This window comes from Oncorhynchus clarkii, chromosome 30 (genome assembly GCF_045791955.1).
Source record: "Oncorhynchus clarkii lewisi isolate Uvic-CL-2024 chromosome 30, UVic_Ocla_1.0, whole genome shotgun sequence".
NCBI classification, from domain to species: Eukaryota; Metazoa; Chordata; class Actinopteri; order Salmoniformes; family Salmonidae; genus Oncorhynchus; species Oncorhynchus clarkii.
Genome location: NC_092176.1, coordinates 35,864,265 through 35,880,791, shown reverse-complemented (window position 1 = coordinate 35,880,791; position 16,527 = coordinate 35,864,265). Strand labels below are relative to the sequence as shown.

Below are 16,527 nucleotides of genomic sequence, written 5' to 3'. Positions count from 1 at the left end.
TTGGCTCAAACACTCACTAGCACCAGTGTGGAAAGACAACAACCTTCACACAAACCAGTGCTTACCTTTGTTTCTCTGGTTGCATTATATGCTACTGTACTGTACTGACCCACTGTTTGCCATTCACCCCTTGAATAAATGAGCTGTATTGGACCTAGTCCGAGTTCTGAAAGTATTCAGACACCTTCCCCTTTCCCACATTCTGTTACGTCACAGCCTTATTCTAAAATATATATTTTCTTTAAACATATCCCCATCAATCAACACACAATACCACATAATGCCAAAGCCAAAACAGGTCCTTGTGATGTTTTTACAACTTGATTGGAGTCCACCTGTGGCAAATTCAATTGATTGGACATGATTTGTAAAGGCACACACCTGTCTATATAAGGTCCCACAGTTGATAGTGCATGTCAGAGCAAAAACCAAGCCAGGAGGTTGAAGGAATTGTCCGTAGAGCTCCGAGACAGGATTGTGTCGAAGGCACAAATCTGGGGAAAGAGTACCAAAAAGGGAGAGAAGGGCCTTGGTCAGGGAGGTGATCAAGAACCCGATGGTCACTTTGACAGACCTCCAGAGTTCCTTTGTGGAGATGGGAGAACCTTCCAGAAGGACAACCATCTCTGCAGCACTCCACCAATCAGGCCTTTATGTTAGAGTGGCCAGACGGAAGCCACTCCTCAGTAAAAGGCGCGCTCTCTGTGACCATGAGAAACAAGATACTCTGGTCTGATGAAACCAAGATTGAACTCTTTGGCCTGAATGCCAAGCGTCACATCTGGAGCAAATTTGGTGACAGCATCATGCTGTGGGTATGTTTTTCAGCGGCAGGGACTGGGAGACTAGTCAGGATCGAGGGAAAGATGAACGGAGAGAAGTACCGAGAGATATTTGATGAAAACCTGCTCCAGAGCACTCATATGACAAAGCAATGAGAAAAAAACAATCTATTTTAGAATAAGGCTGTAAAGTAAACTGATGGGCGATTCACTATATATATACACTACCGTTCAAAAGTTTGGGGTCACACCAAATTGATCAGAAATACAGCATTTTTAAAAAACCTTTATTTAACTAGGCAAGTCAGTTAAGAACAAATTCTTATTTACAATGACGGCCTAGGAACAGTGGGTTAACTGCCTTGTTCAGGGGCAGAACAACATATTTTTACCTTGTCATCTCAGGGATTCGATCTAGCAACCTTTCAGTTACTGGTGCAACGCTCTAACCACTAGGCTATGTAGACATTGTTAATTTTGTAAATGACTATTGTAGCTGGAAACCGCTGATTTTTAATGGACTATTAGGCATACAGAGGCCCATTATCAGCAAACATCACTCCTGTGTTCCAATGGCACGTTGTGTTAGCTAATCCAAGTTCATAATTTTAAAAGGCTAATTGATCATTAGAAAACCCTTTTGCACGTATGCTAGCACAGCTGAAAACTGTTGTTCTGATTAAAGAAGCAATAAAACAGGCCTTCTTTAGACTAGTATCTGGAGCATCAGCATTTTTGAGTTCGATTACAGGCTCAAAATGGCCAGAAACAAAGAACTTTCTTCTGAAATTCGTCAGTCTATTCTTGTTCTGGCCAGCATCCCGGAGTCACCTCTTCACTGTTGACGTTGAGACTGGTGTTTTGCGGGTACTATTTAATGAAGCTGACAGTTGAGGACTTGTGAGGCGTCTGTTTCTCAAACTAGACACTAATGTATTTGTCCTCTTGTTCTGTTGTGCACCGGGGCCTCCCACTCCTCTTTCTATTCTGGTTAGAGACAGTTTGCGCTGTTCTGTGAAGGGAGTAGCACACAGCGTTGTATGAGATCTTCAGTTTCTTGGCAATTTCTCGCATGGAATAGAATTCAGTTCTCAGAACAAGAATAGACTACAGGCCATTCAACTACAGGCCATTTTGGCCCTGTAATCAAACCCACAAATGCTGATGCTCCAGATACTCAACTAGTCTAAAGAAGGCCAGTTTTATTACTTCTTGAATTCTTGCTTCTTGAATTAGAACAAGTTTTCAGCTGTGCTAACATAATGGCAAATGATCAATTAGCCTTTTAAAATGATAAACTTGGATTAGCTAACACAACGTGCCATTGTAACACAGGAGAGATGGTCGCTGATAATGGGCCTCTGTACGCCTATGTAGATATTCCTTTTAAACGCAGCCTTTTCCAGCTACAATAGTCATTTACAACATTAACAATGTCTACACTGTATTTCTGATCAATTTGATGGTATTTTAACAAAAAGAGAGCTTTTCTTTAAAAAAACAAGGACATTTCTAAGTGACCCCAAACTTTTGAATGGTAGTGTATATATCTACATTTTTTAAAACATGTTTTCTCTAAATAAGCTTTGTTGTACAATTAAAGGTCAAAAACAGTCAGCAAATAATTGAATGAATTCAGAGCTCGTGAAGTTATACCTAGGCTGAATATATGCATTCCACAACCATATGACCCACTAATTATTTAATTATTTAATAAAAATAGTTGTAGCTGCTTTTTTTGTTGTTGCAATGATCACTGATCTGGCATTTTTTTTTGTTACAAATTTAACCTGAACCATGCATAATGCACAATCACTAACAATGTAGTAGGCATTATAAAAAGATGAACACCATTCTCAAAAACAACCTCTCTAGCACAAGCCCACGTGCTAGTAAGTAGCCGGGCTAATATCACGTTTAGCCAACTTGGATCTAGGTATAATTTCACAAGCTCTGAATTCGGTTAACAAGGCAAAACAGTCGAATTGTTATGAACACACCCTTCTGCCCGTCTCCAACTTTTTGAACAGCATGCCTGTCTACTTTGTTCAAAGTTGAAATCAAGTGGCCAACCATATTTCTCAGAATGAGAACGAGTTGCCGATTCCTTATGTAATTGTTTCATGCTTATTGCACATATATTAAACAGACTAAATAGCTAGTATAACAATCGTTATTTGACTACAATGCTGCTGGCGATACATGGTACCGTAAAAACTGAGCATTAATTTTCCAGAATGAATGTTCATTGATATAGTTTCGACATTTGAGGAGTTCAAATATATACAGTGTATCGTTAGAAATGTTAACTTATCCTCTATTACAGTAAAATAATGTCTCAATGTGTGTTGGTGTCCATATGACCAATTCTGTTGGACCAAACCTCAAAAGCAAATAGCAAGTGGAAAACGTTCGTCAGAGAGGAAGAAGTGATCTCTCATCTTTGTTGTTGGGAGTGGTAGAGGGAGGGGCTTGGGAGAAAGAGGCGAAACGCGCCAAAATCTGTCCAAAATAAACCCAATGCGTTTCTATGCGCTTATTTTGAACCTATTGTCGCCTGTCTTCCCGCCTTTGGGACAAGGACTCCCATTGTTAGGGCGGAGACTTGAGCAACTCGTCATTATATCCGGTTCTCTGGTGTAAATGGGAAGGTGAACAGCACAGAAGGAGCGAACGGGACGAGAACAAAAAGACAACATGAACGTGGATATAAACGCTCATAAAAACGAAAAATACAAAAACTCGATTCTGCGATACAGGCGCAAAAACATACATTCGAATTTATCGAATTAATTGGATATATCGCCCAGTCCTAGTTAATTTGTAAACATATGATGTCTTCATTTTAAGCCTATCATTTCAAATCAAATGTTTTTGGTCACATACACATATTTAACATATATTATTGCGGGTTTAGTGACATAGTTGTGTTCCTAGCTCCAACAGTGAAGTAATATCTATCAATTCACAACAACACACACATATAAAATCAAAATAATGGAATTAAGAAATATATAAATATTAGGACGAGCAATGTCGGAGTGGCATTGATTAAAATACAGTAGAATAGAATACAGCATACATATGAAATGAGTAAAGAAGTATGTAAACATTAAAGTGACCAGTGATCCCATGTCTGTATATAGGGCAGCAGCCTCTTAGGTGCAGGCTTGAGTAACCGGGTGGCAGCCAGCTAGTCAAGAAGCTAGCTATACATGGTGTCGCATAGCGTCCATTTAGACTGCTAGCTGGCTGCATTAATTTAATTACTTGTTCAGTAATTAAAGTTGGAAATTCAAACATTGCAGATTGCAAAATTAATGTGCAATACAATATCAAATAAAATGTATTTATCGTACATAAGCTGATCGTACATAAGCTGATATCTCAATGTGCTGTACAGAAACCCAGCCTAAAACCCCAAACAGCAAGCAATGCAGGTGTTGAAGCACGTTGGCTAGGAAAAACTCCCTAGAAAGGCCAGAACCTAGGAAGAAACCTAGAGAGGAACCAGGCTATGAGGGGTGGCCAGTCCTCTTCTGGCTGTGCCGGGTGGAGATTATAACAGAACATGGCCAAGATGTTAAAATGTTCATAAATGACCAGTATGGTCAAATAATAGGTCTGGGACAGGTAGCACACTACAATGGCATACTAATCAGCTACCAATTGTTTTATATGGGGTAACATGAGGTAAACGCCCCCCCTACGATCAATGTCTGTTTGCTGACAACAACAAATATGTTTGGAGAAAAAAATTGAAGGTGGATGAGGACCATGCTTAGGGTAACAAACTATAAAGGAAAAAAAATGGCTACAGTTGACAGATTTTTAGTTATTTAATAAAACATATGGCAGGCCTTAATGCCTGGCCATTTTCAATAGCTTTCAGGGCACAACAAAGTGCCTCTTCGCCATAGCCACCCCGATCAGATATTTTCTTGTAAACTCTCATCTTTAGAACGCTGGATAACTGACCCCTAACCCCTATTCTGACCCTAACCCTAACCCCTATTCTGACCCTAACCTAACCCCTATTCTGACCCTAACCTAACGCTAACCCCTATTCTGACCCTAACCTAACCCCTATTCTGACCCTAACCTAACCCCTATTCTGACCCTAACCTAACGCTAACCCCTATCCTGACCCTAACCTAACCCCTATTCTGACCCTAACCTAACCCCTATTCTGACCCTAACCTAACGCTAACCCTTATTCTGACCCTAACCTAACTCTAACCCCTATTCTGACCCTAACCCCAACCCTGGCCCCAATTTGAACTCTGACCCCTAACCATAATCATGCTAACTGGGGGTTATTAGCGTATGCTAACTAGCTGGCTAGCATGTATTTCCCCTCAGACTTTCTGCTAGTGAGGTTGCAAGCTAGCTAACTGGGGGCTAGCTAGCTAGCTATGCTAGCAGGCGTTAGCTTATGCTAACTAGCTGGCTGGCATTTATTTCACCTCAGACTTTCTGCTAGTGAGGTTGCTAGTTAGCTAACTGGGCTAGCCAGTGCCTAAATCACAGCTAGACTTGCTTGGGCCAAGCCACATGAGCAATGGACATTAGACTGGTGGAAATCTGTCCTTTGGTCTGATTCTTGAGAGTTTTAGTTCCAACCGCCGTGTCTTTGTGAGACGCAGATGAGGTGAACGGTTGATCTCTACATGTGTAGTTCCCACCGTGAAGCATGGAGGAGGAGGTGTGGGGGTGCTTTGCTGGTGACACTGTCAGTGATTTATTTGAGAACTTGTTCTCAACTAGCCTACCTGGTTAAATAAAGGTGAAATAAATAAAAATAAAAATGTAGAATTCAAGGCACACTTAAGCAGCATGGCTACCACAGCATTCTGCAGTAATACTCCATCCCATCTGGTTTAGTGGGACTATCATTTGTTTTTTTAACAAGACAATGACCCAACCCACCTCCAGGCTGTGTAAGGGCTATTTGACCAAGAAGGAGAGTGATGGAGTCCTGCATCAGATAACCTGGCCTCCCCAATCCCCCGACCTCAACCAAATTGAGATGGTTTTGGATGAGTCGGACCGCAGAGTGAAGGAAAAGCAGCCAACAAGTGCTCAGCATATATGGGAACTCCTTCAAAACTGTTGGAAAAGCATTCCAGGTGAAGCTGGTTGAGAGAATGCCAAAACGGTGCAAAGCTGTCAACAAGGCAAAGGGTGGCTTTGAAGAATCTCAAGTATATTTTGTTTTATTTAACACTTTTTGGGTTGCTACATGATTCCATATGTGTTATTTCATAGTTTTGATGTCTTCACTATTATTCTACAATGTAGAAACTAGTAAAAATAAAGAAAAACCCTGGAATGAGCAGGTGTTCTAAAACTTTTGACCGGTAGTGTACTTTATGCACAGTAGCTTGCGAGGTCATGATGAGTGTTCTGTTGCATTTAGTTGGAAAACATTTAGTACTTTCTAAACTTTGTAAACTTTCTAAGCTTGGAGACCTTAAAATACAGATGATGAGATTGAAAGTCATTTTTTATTGTAGGTTGTTTGAGTCTTTGTAAACAACCATTGTATAGCTTCAAAATATGTTTGATCTAATGCAGCCTTTTTCAAACGGGACACCCAGACATTCCATGTATTTGAACAATTCCAGAGCTAGCACACCTGATTAAACTTGCCAACTTGACTAGGTGAATTGTCAACTTGACTTGGTGAATTGCCAACTTGACTAGGTGAATTGCCAACTTGACTAGGTGAATTGCTAACTTGACTAGGTGAATTGCCAACTTGACTTGGTGAATTGCCAACTTGACTAGGTGAATTGCCAACTTGACTAGGTGAATTGCCAACTTGACTTGGTGAATTAGTCAGAATGTGAATTGACTAGGTGAATTGTCAACTTGACTTGGTGAATTGCCAACTTGACTAGGTGAATTGCTAACTTGACTAGGTGAATTGCCAACTTGACTTGGTGAATTAGTCAGAATGTGAATTGACTAGGTGAATTGCCAACTTGACTAGGTGAATTAGTCAATGTGAATTGACTAGGTGAATTGTCGACTTGACTAGGTGAATTAGTCAGAATGTGGATTGACTAGGTGAATTGTCAACTTGACTAGGTGAATTCATCAGAACGTGAATTGACTAGGTGAATTGTCGACTTGACTAGGTGAATTAGTCAAGTTGTGAATTGACTAGGTGAATTGTCAACTTGACTAGGTGAATTAGTCAGAATGTGAATTGACTAGGTGAATTAATCAGAACGTGAATTGACTAGGTGAACTGCTAACTTGACTAGGTGAACTAGGTGTGCTAGTTCAGGACACAATTGTGAAACATCTGTGGGGCCAGAGGAGAGGTTTGAAAAGCACTGCTCTCTTAATATATAGATGGTGAGTCCTTGCATCCATAGCTGTGTAACCCATTTGGCCTGTGCTTCTCCAGCTCTAACTCACACATGTCCCTCTGTCCCCCCCTGCAGGGAAAGCTGGTGAAGTACTTCAGTCGCCAGCTGTCCTGTAAGGTGAGAGTGGCCTTACAGGAGGACACCACTGAGCTACAGGACTTCCCCCGTCTGGGACACTGGTTCCGTATAGTCAACCTGAGGAAGGAGGTCACTGAGGTACTTTGATTTGCATCTACGTATCACAATCACTGTGAGTAAAACCTTCTTACAAATAGCCGATGGTCTGCAAAATGTATGACAATAAAATGAAAGGGAAAACAGTACATTTACATGTTAGTCATTTAGCAGCAGTGTTGGGGTCAATCCCATTTAAATTCCAGTCATTTAGCAGCAGTGTTGGGGTCAATCCCATTTCAATTCCAGTCATTTAGCAGCAGTGTTGGGGTCAATCCCATTTCAATTCCAGTCATTTAGCAGCAGTGTTGGGGTCAATCCCATTTAAATTCCAGTCATTTAGCAGCAGTGTTGGGGTCAATCCCATTTAAATTCCAGTCATTTAGCAGCAGTGTTGGGGTCAATCCCATTTAAATTCCAGTCATTTAGCAGCAGTGTTGGGGTCAATCCCATTTAAATTCCAGTCATTTAGCAGCAGTGTTGGGGTCAATCCCATTTAAATTCCAGTCATTTAGCAGCAGTGTTGGGGTCAATCCCATTTCAATTCCAGTCATTTAGCAGCAGTGTTGGGGTCAATCCCATTTAAATTCTAGTCATTTAGCAGCAGTGTTGGGGTCAATCCCATTTAAATTCCAGTCATTTAGCAGCAGTGTTGGGGTCAATCCCATTTAAATTCCAGTCATTTAGCAGCAGTGTTGGGGTCAATCCCATTTCAATTCCAGTCATTTAGTAGCAGTGTTGGGGTCAATCCCATTTAAATTCCAGTCATTTAGCAGCAGTGTTGGGGTCAATCCCATTTCAATTCCAGTCATTTAGCAGCAGTGTTGGGGTCAATCCCATTTAAATTCCAGTCATTTAGCAGCAGTGTTGGGGTCAATCCCATTTCAATTCCAGTCATTTAGCAGCAGTGTTGGGGTCAATCCCATTTCAATTCCAGTCATTTAGCAGCAGTGTTGGGGTCAATCCCATTTCAATTCCAGTCATTTAGCAGCAGTGTTGGGGTCAATCCCATTTCAATTCCAGTCATTTAGCAGCAGTGTTGGGGTCAATCCCATTTAAATTCCAGTCATTTAGCAGCAGTGTTGGGGTCAATCCCATTTCAATTCCAGTCATTTAGCAGCAGTGTTGGGGTCAATCCCATTTAAATTCCAGTCATTTAGCAGCAGTGTTGGGGTCAATCCCATTTCAATTCCAGTCATTTAGCAGCAGTGTTGGGGTCAATCCCATTTAAATTCCAGTCATTTCAGGAAGTAAACAAAATTCCAAATCCCAATTCCACATTTTCCTTTGAAAATTGAAAAGTTTTTACGAGGGTTGGAATTTAAATTTTATGTGTACTTCCTGCTTACAAGAGCGGTCAGGATGGTGGATCAGACTAACGCCTCATCATAAACAAATATTACTTTCAATTTCTATAAGCCCAACATAGTCTTCTTCCTTTGCCCAAAACACATCACTTCCTGAACCTTCTCGAGTGCTACCTTGTCTCTCTAGCATGCATTGTTGTTACTAGCACTTACTCTGCTCATAGCTACTTTTATGGATGAAAAGTTTTACTTACTTCAACTCTGATATGTGGTTGTCTAGCTTCATTAAGACGAATGCATTAACTTCAAGTCGCTACAGATAAGAGCGTCTGCTAAATGACTGACATGTCAATGACCCCAACCCTGTTTAAACACTCTTATCCAGAGTCCCATACAGTTAGTGCATTCGTCTTAAGGTAGCTAGGTGAGACAACCACATATCACAGTCAGTCACGGTAAGCAACACATTTCTAAAAAAATAAAAATAATAATAAGTAGCTATCAGCAAAGTCAGTGCTAGTAAGAAAAGACAAGTGTGGGAGCACGTTTCTGTCTTCCCTGGTCATATGATCTTTTATTTTATATACCGAACAAAAATATAAACACTACAATTTCAAAGATTTTACTGAGTTACATGTCATATGAGGAAATCAGTCAATTGAAATAAATTCATTAGGTCCTAATCTATGGATTTCACATGACTGTGAATAAAGATATGCATCTGTTGGTCACAGAAACCTTAAAAATAAATGGGCCTCAGGATCTCGTCACAGTATTTTTGTGCATTCAAATTGTTATCGATAACATGCAATTGTTTTCGTTGTCCGTAGCTTATGCCTGCCCATACCATAACTCCACCGCCACGCCACCATGGGGCACTCTGTTCACAACGTTGACATCAGAAAACCCCTCGCCAACACAACGACATACACATGGTCTGCAGTTGTGAGGCCAGTTGGATGTTCTGCAAAATTATCTTAAATGACTTTGGAGGCGGATTATGGTAGAGAAATTAACATTAAATTCTCTGACAATAGCTCTGGTGGACATTGCCGCAGTCAGAATGCCAATTGCATGCTCCCTCAAAACTTGAGACATCTGTGGCATTGTGTTGTGTGACAGGGATGTAAACTCTTTTGTGAACAACATTTGAGAGAAATAAGATTTTTGTGCGTATGGAACATTTCTGTAATCTTTTATTTCAGCTCAAACATGGGACCAACACTTTACATGTTGTGTTTATATTTTAGTTAAGAGTATAATCTAAAATACCTGATCTTATATCAGCATTCTCTGATACTCTTGGTAAATACAGGTCCAGCGGTATCAAACTCCATTTCTGTGTGTGTTAGTTTGGGCACTTGTGTGTTAGCCTGGGTGCCAGTCTATTTCTGCTCTCTAGCCAACTCCTGATTGAATCGTCATGACAATGAAGTAGGCAGAAGCACAAACAGATCTGGGACCAGGCTACTTGTCTGTGTGTTCTGTAGGAGATGGGTCCAGGCGAGGTGACTCTAGAGGGGCTGTTGGAGATGAGTGATGAGGAGGTGTGTGAGGCCATGGAGAAGTTTGGAGCCAACGACGAGGAGTGTGCCCGGCTCAATGCCTCTCTGACCTGCCTAAGGAGGGCCCACAAGTCAGGTAGGAACCCTACACACTTGGAGGGAGAGGGAGGAAAGGTAGACAGTGGGGGCAAGCCAGGTATTTATTTAACTTTCATTTAACTAGGCAAGTGTGTTAAGAACAAATTCTTATTTACAATGACGGCCTACCCCGTCAAACCCATGCGCCGCCCTATGGGACTCCCAATCACAGCCGGATGTGATACAGCCTGGATTTGAATCAGGGACTGTAGTGACGCCTCTTACACAGCGACGCAGTGCCTTAGACCGCTGCACCACTCGGTAGGGCCCCTAACACATGCTGTCTCTGAGGAAGGGAGAGAAGGAGGGAAGAAGGGAGGGGAGAGAGGGGGAGGGCACTCTGGGACGTAACTGACTCCTCTAGGTTGTTATTGCCTGAGTTCATGGGGAGTTTTCAGTTAGTTTATACAGTAGCCTTGTATTACTATCGCGATCTCGCAAGCTTACATAAATACTCTGAGTGTACAAAATATTAGGAAAACCATCCTAATATTGAGTTGCACCCTCCTTTGGCCTCAGAACAGCCTCAAGTCGTTGGGGGACGGACTACACAGTGTTGAAAGCGTTCCACAGGGATGCTGGCCCATATTGACTGCAATGCTTCCCACAGTTGTGTCAAGAAGGCTGGATGTCCTTTGGGTGGTGGACCATTGTTGAAACACATGGGAAACTGTTGGGCGTGAGAAACCAAGCAGCGTTGCAGTTCTTGACACACTCAAATCGGTGCGCCTGGCCCCTACTACTAAACCCAGTTCAAAGGCACTTAAATCTGTAGTCTTGCCCATTCACCCTCTGAATGTCACACATACACAATACATGTCTCAATTGTCTCAAGGTCCTTCTTTAACCTGTCTCCTCTCCTTCATCTATACTGATTCATGACAGGTAGCCCCGGCAGGTAGCCTAGTGGTTAGAGTGTTGGGCCAGTAACCGAAAGGTTGCTAGATCAAATTCCTGAGTTGACAAGGTTAAAGTCTGTCGTTCTGCCCCTGAACAAGGCAGTTAACCCATTGTTCCTAGGCCATCTTTGTAAATAATAATTTGATCTTAACTGACTAGCCTAGTTAAATCAAAAAGTTGACATCAATTATGGATCATAGCTTTCACCTGAATTCACTTTGTCAGTCTGTCATGGAAAGTTCCTAATGTTTTGTACACTCAGTGTGTTTCGCTACAAGCAAAACATATTTATTTAAGCTCACGATATCAGGATGGTAGTATGAGCTCTCCAGCCCTGTTCCTGGAGAGCAACCATCCTATAAGCTCACAATATCAGGATGGTAGTATGAGGTTATCTATACCTGAGCTCTCCAGCCCTGTTACTGGAGAGCAACACTTTCTATAAGCTCACAATATCAGGATGGTAGTATGAGGTTATCTATACCTGAGCTCTCCAGCCCTGTTCCTGGAGAGCAACCATCCTATAGGTTTGAACTCCTACTCTAATCTTGTGCACTTGATTCTAATAATTAGCTGGTTGATAAACTGAATCAGCTAAGTTACAGGAGGGTAGCTCTCCAGGAACAGGGTTGGAGAGAAAACCAACACAAGGGTAACTCTCCAGGAACAGGGTTGGAGAGAAAACCAACACAAGGGTAACTCTCCAGGAACAGGGTTGGAGAGAAAACCAACACAAGGGTAACTCTCCAGGAACAGGGTTGGAGAGAAAACCAACACAAGGGTAACTCTCCAGGAACAGGGTTGGGGAGAGAACCAACACAATGGTAACTCTCCAGGAACAGGGTTGGGGAGAGAACCAACACAAGGGTAGCTCTCCAGGAACAGGATTGGAGAGAAAACCAACACAAGGGTAACTCTCCAGGAACAGGGTTGGAGAGAAAACCAACACAAGGGTAACTCTCCAGGAACAGGTTTGGAGAGAAAACCAACACAAGGGTAACTCTCCAGGAACAGGGTTGGAGAGAAAACCAACACAAGGGTAACTCTCCAGGAACAGGGTTGGGGAGAGAACCAACACAAGGGTAACTCTCCAGGAACAGGGTTGGGGAGAGAACCAACACAAGGGTAGCTCTCCAGGAACAGGGTTGGAGAGAAAACCAACACAAGGGTAACTCTCCAGGAACAGGGTTGGAGAGAAAACCAACACAAGGGTAACTCTCCAGGAACAGGGTTGGAGAGAAAACCAACACAAGGGTAACTCTCCAGGAACAGGGTTGGAGAGAAAACCAACACAAGGGTAACTCTCCAGGAACAGGGTTGGAGGGCAGTGGTGGAAAAAGTACCCAAATGTCATACTTGAGTAAAAGAAAAGATACCTTAATAGAAAAGGACTGAAGTGAAAGTCACCCAGTAAAATACTACTTGAGTAAAAGTCTAAAAGTATTTGGTTTTAAAAATACTTAAGTATCAAAAGTAAATGTAATTGCTAAAATGTACTTAATTATCAAATGGAAAAGTACAAGTCTTTCCTTATAATATAATATAATTTATTTTAAGCAAAGCAGATGGCCACATTTTCTAGCTTTCTTTTTAAAAAAATGGATAGCCAGAGGCTTGCTCCAACTCAGACATAATTTAAAAACAAAGCATGTGTTTAGTGAGTCAGCCAGATCAGAGGCGGTAGGGATGACCAAGGATGTTCTCTTGATAAGTGTGTGAAATAGACAATTTTCCTGTCCTGCTAAGCAAGTACTTTTGGGTGTCAGGGAAAATGTAGGAGTAAAAAGTACATAATTATCTTTAGGAATTTAGTGAAGTAAAATATTAATAGGAAAGTAAAGTACAGATACCCCCCAAAAAACTACTTAAGTAGTACTTTCAAGTATTTTTGCCCAAGTACTTTACACCACCTGATCTATACAGTTCATGAGGACGTTTCATGAACTGGTGAATGCTGCCATCTGTTGACCAGATTTAGCAGCACAGTATGAAGTCAATATAGCCTGGATGCCAGTCTCAGAATGACACAATGAGGAATGGGCTGGAGATACAACGACTGGTGGGATTGAATCTGTTGACTCTGCTAGTCTATTCTGCTGTGTTAGTGGAAAAGCCTGCACACCTTAAGATCACTTCTGTTGGTCAGTTGCACACAAATTCCAACTGAAATTTGACTTACGCTTTTAACCCAACCCCTCTAAAAGACACATGCAGAATTTGGCTGCAACACTGGGCGCCCAGGAAGCTGTTTTGGAGGGTTAAATGCCTTGCTCAAGGGCACAACGACAGGCAATGGCATCTTGAATTTGATAACAGCAACCTTCTGGATGCCAGCTCACTTCCTGCCAGATTTGTCCCGTCTGACCTGGGATTCAAACTGGCAACCCTCCAGTTGCTGGCTTGCCTCTTTAACCGCTAGGCTGCCTGCTGCCCTGTGGGTCTCCAGCACCAGGTTTTAAAATATCTAAGCGTTAAATGATCCATATTGAGTTATTAATTGCTCTTGCCATTATAGGATAAATGAAGCTCTCTGCCCTCGTATACTGTAACAGCCCCTTTTAGTACCCTTTACCTGTGACTGTGTGACATCCTCACAGTCGTCCCCTCGTTCCTCTCCATGGGTGCATCTGAAATGTCTCCTTGTCTCGTTTCCTTCATCTCCACTGATGACAATGGAAACCAAATTATTGTACGGCATTACAAGACATTACACCATTTTGCTTTCACCTGTCCACTGTTTTCAGATTAGTATAGCTGAAGGAAGGATATGAGGAAAGGAGGCTGCTGCGGATGATTGAGATGCACCCTCCCAGCATACAGAGCATGCAGTCCGTTGGCATTTTGTCCAGTAGGGGGCAGCACAGACCACATGTTTATTTTCAGAACTAAACAGTCTAGTGTTGTAGTGTTGCTGGCTGAGCAGAAGGGGACAGTAGACCACCACAAAACTAGGTTTGATATCAAGGGTTGATGTGTGTGTCAACCCCCCCCCCACACACACACACACATTCATTCATTCCCACCAGATGTGTCTCTTAGATGAGTCACTGGGAATACTTTCTGTTATCAAGCCAAGTTGAGAAGAGTTGTATTGTCGGTGCAGTGTTCTCCTCATCACCGTCATAGTACACAGACCGGGAATATTTTTTCTCCAAGTGAAAAGACAGCAGATGTTGCTTTAGGAAAATCTGGCCATGTACCAAACTGGTGTCAGATAACACAATGTCCCATCAGTCCCAAAGTTCATCTTACAGTCACTTCCCTTCCCTGCTTTGATTCTACACACAGCTAACTCCAGTAATAATAACGAGGAACTTGTTCTCAACTGGCCTACCTGGTTAAATAAAGGCGAAATAATAAAAAATAAAATAATAATAATAATGGATTTATAAAGCTCCTTTCTACCAACTGAGCTACTCAAAGTGCTTTACATAGTAAGGGGGGGGGGGGGGACTCACCCACCACCAACTTGTGGCACCCAATTGGGTGATGCACGGCAACCATTTGCCAATTAGGAATGAAGGGATAATTAGGTGGCCATGATGGATTGGGGCCAGGTTGGGAATTTAGCCAGGACCCTGGGGTTAACACCCCTACTCTTGCGACAAGTGCCATGGAATCTGTAATGACCACAGAGAGTCAGGACACCCATTTAACGTCCCATCTGAAAGACAGCACCCTACTCAGAGCAGTAGGCAGGTTCATTGCAGCCTGTGGGTGTTGAATAGGCTCTGGGCTGGGGTCAGATTGTGACTGGATACACACACACACACACACACACACACACACACACACTGGTCTGGCCTGTGTGTCTGTTCCTAAGGCCTGATTAGATTGTAACCAGTAGCTGATTGGCTGCTGAGTTCCAATTTCCTCCAACGGAGACAGCCCAGGGATTGGACACCCATACAGAGTCCAGTTGGGTGTGTGTGTGTGCTTGTCCTTGTGTTTGTGTGTGTGCCTAGTTGTAGTTGTTCCAACCAAGCCTAATAGATCACACACACACATACACATATGCTAGACCTGTACATCAGTGGCGGTTGGTGCCGTTTAAGATGACGGAGGACAAATTTATTTTTTGTGAGCACTGCTTAATTCCTATTACAGCATATTGGATGACTGTCATTCATATTCCATTCACCCAGCTCAATGTAACATCAATGGGTTCAGGCTACTACATCATACTAACATTTTCCTCATACCCATCGGGAGGTTGCTAGAACCTAGCCTATGAATTAAAGTTAACAACGCAGGTGCAGACACGTCGAGAGATAAATTAGAGTAATCAAGGTGACAGACATTGACACATTCAATACCGCCTTGCACACTCTTGCCTGCATCTAGCTGATCTAGGTTGTAATCATTAGTCCAACAGTTGCAAACATACGTTTCTATTTCTACAAATTCATGTATGTTTATCCCCGTTTTGTTTGCTTCCATTTAAGAAAGCTTATCTTGACTTGGAAGAGTTCCAGTGTTGGATAGACATAGCCAGCTAGCTAACATAGCATCCCTCTCTGTTTGAGCCAGGTGTTTGAGTAGGCTAAACTAGCTAGCTAAGAAAGTGAAAACAAATAAGAGTCAACTACTCATCACATTTTATCCACTGCAGTGCTAGCTAGCTGTAGCTTATGCTTTCAGTACTAGATTAATTCTGTGATCCTTTGATTTGGTGGACAACATGTCAGTTCATGCTGCAAGAGCTCTGATAGGTTGGAGGACGTCCTCTGGAAGTTGACATGATTACTGTGTAAGTCTATGGAAGGGGGTGAGAACCATGATCCTCCTAGGTTTTGTATTGAAGTCACTGTACCCAGAGGAGGACGGAATCTAGCTCTCCTCCAGCTACTGTAGACCTTCATTGCATAACAGCGTGTTTTAATCAATTATTTGGTGAAGTGAATATATTTAGTGTAGTTTTCTCTGAAAATAATAACTTTTTTTAATGTTTCAGTATATTTATTTTTATGAAATTCACTGAGGAGGATGGTCCTCCTCTGAGGAGCCTCCACTGCTGTACATAAAACAGACCAAAGCCAGCCCAATTCAGCCCAATTATAAATGATATAGCCATGCATAACATGGATAGCTAAGAGTTGTAACTCTGTATTGTACAGACAGATACAGATATAGTTACAGATACAGTTACTGTCATCCTGCTTCTCACGGTCAGCAAGGGTGTTGGATACACACACACACACACACACACACACACACACACACACACACACACACACACACACACACACACACTCTCTCTCTCTCTCTAATGTACTCTTTTCATACGGGGGGCCGGCGAGAGGTGTGAATGTAACGGGAACACCACACACTGCGCGACTGC

General features: G+C 42.2%; 1 protein-coding gene across 1 annotated transcript in view; it reads left to right on the top strand.

Moving 5' to 3' along the window:
* Nucleotides 1-16,527, top strand: part of LOC139390058 (kinase suppressor of Ras 2-like) — a 113,561-nt gene that overhangs the window by 4,011 nt on the left and 93,023 nt on the right. The window contains exons 2-3 of the mRNA XM_071137172.1: nucleotides 7,238-7,378; nucleotides 10,134-10,284. Coding sequence (XP_070993273.1) covers nucleotides 7,238-7,378; nucleotides 10,134-10,284 — 292 coding nt within the window. The remainder of the gene's footprint in view (nucleotides 1-7,237; nucleotides 7,379-10,133; nucleotides 10,285-16,527) is intronic.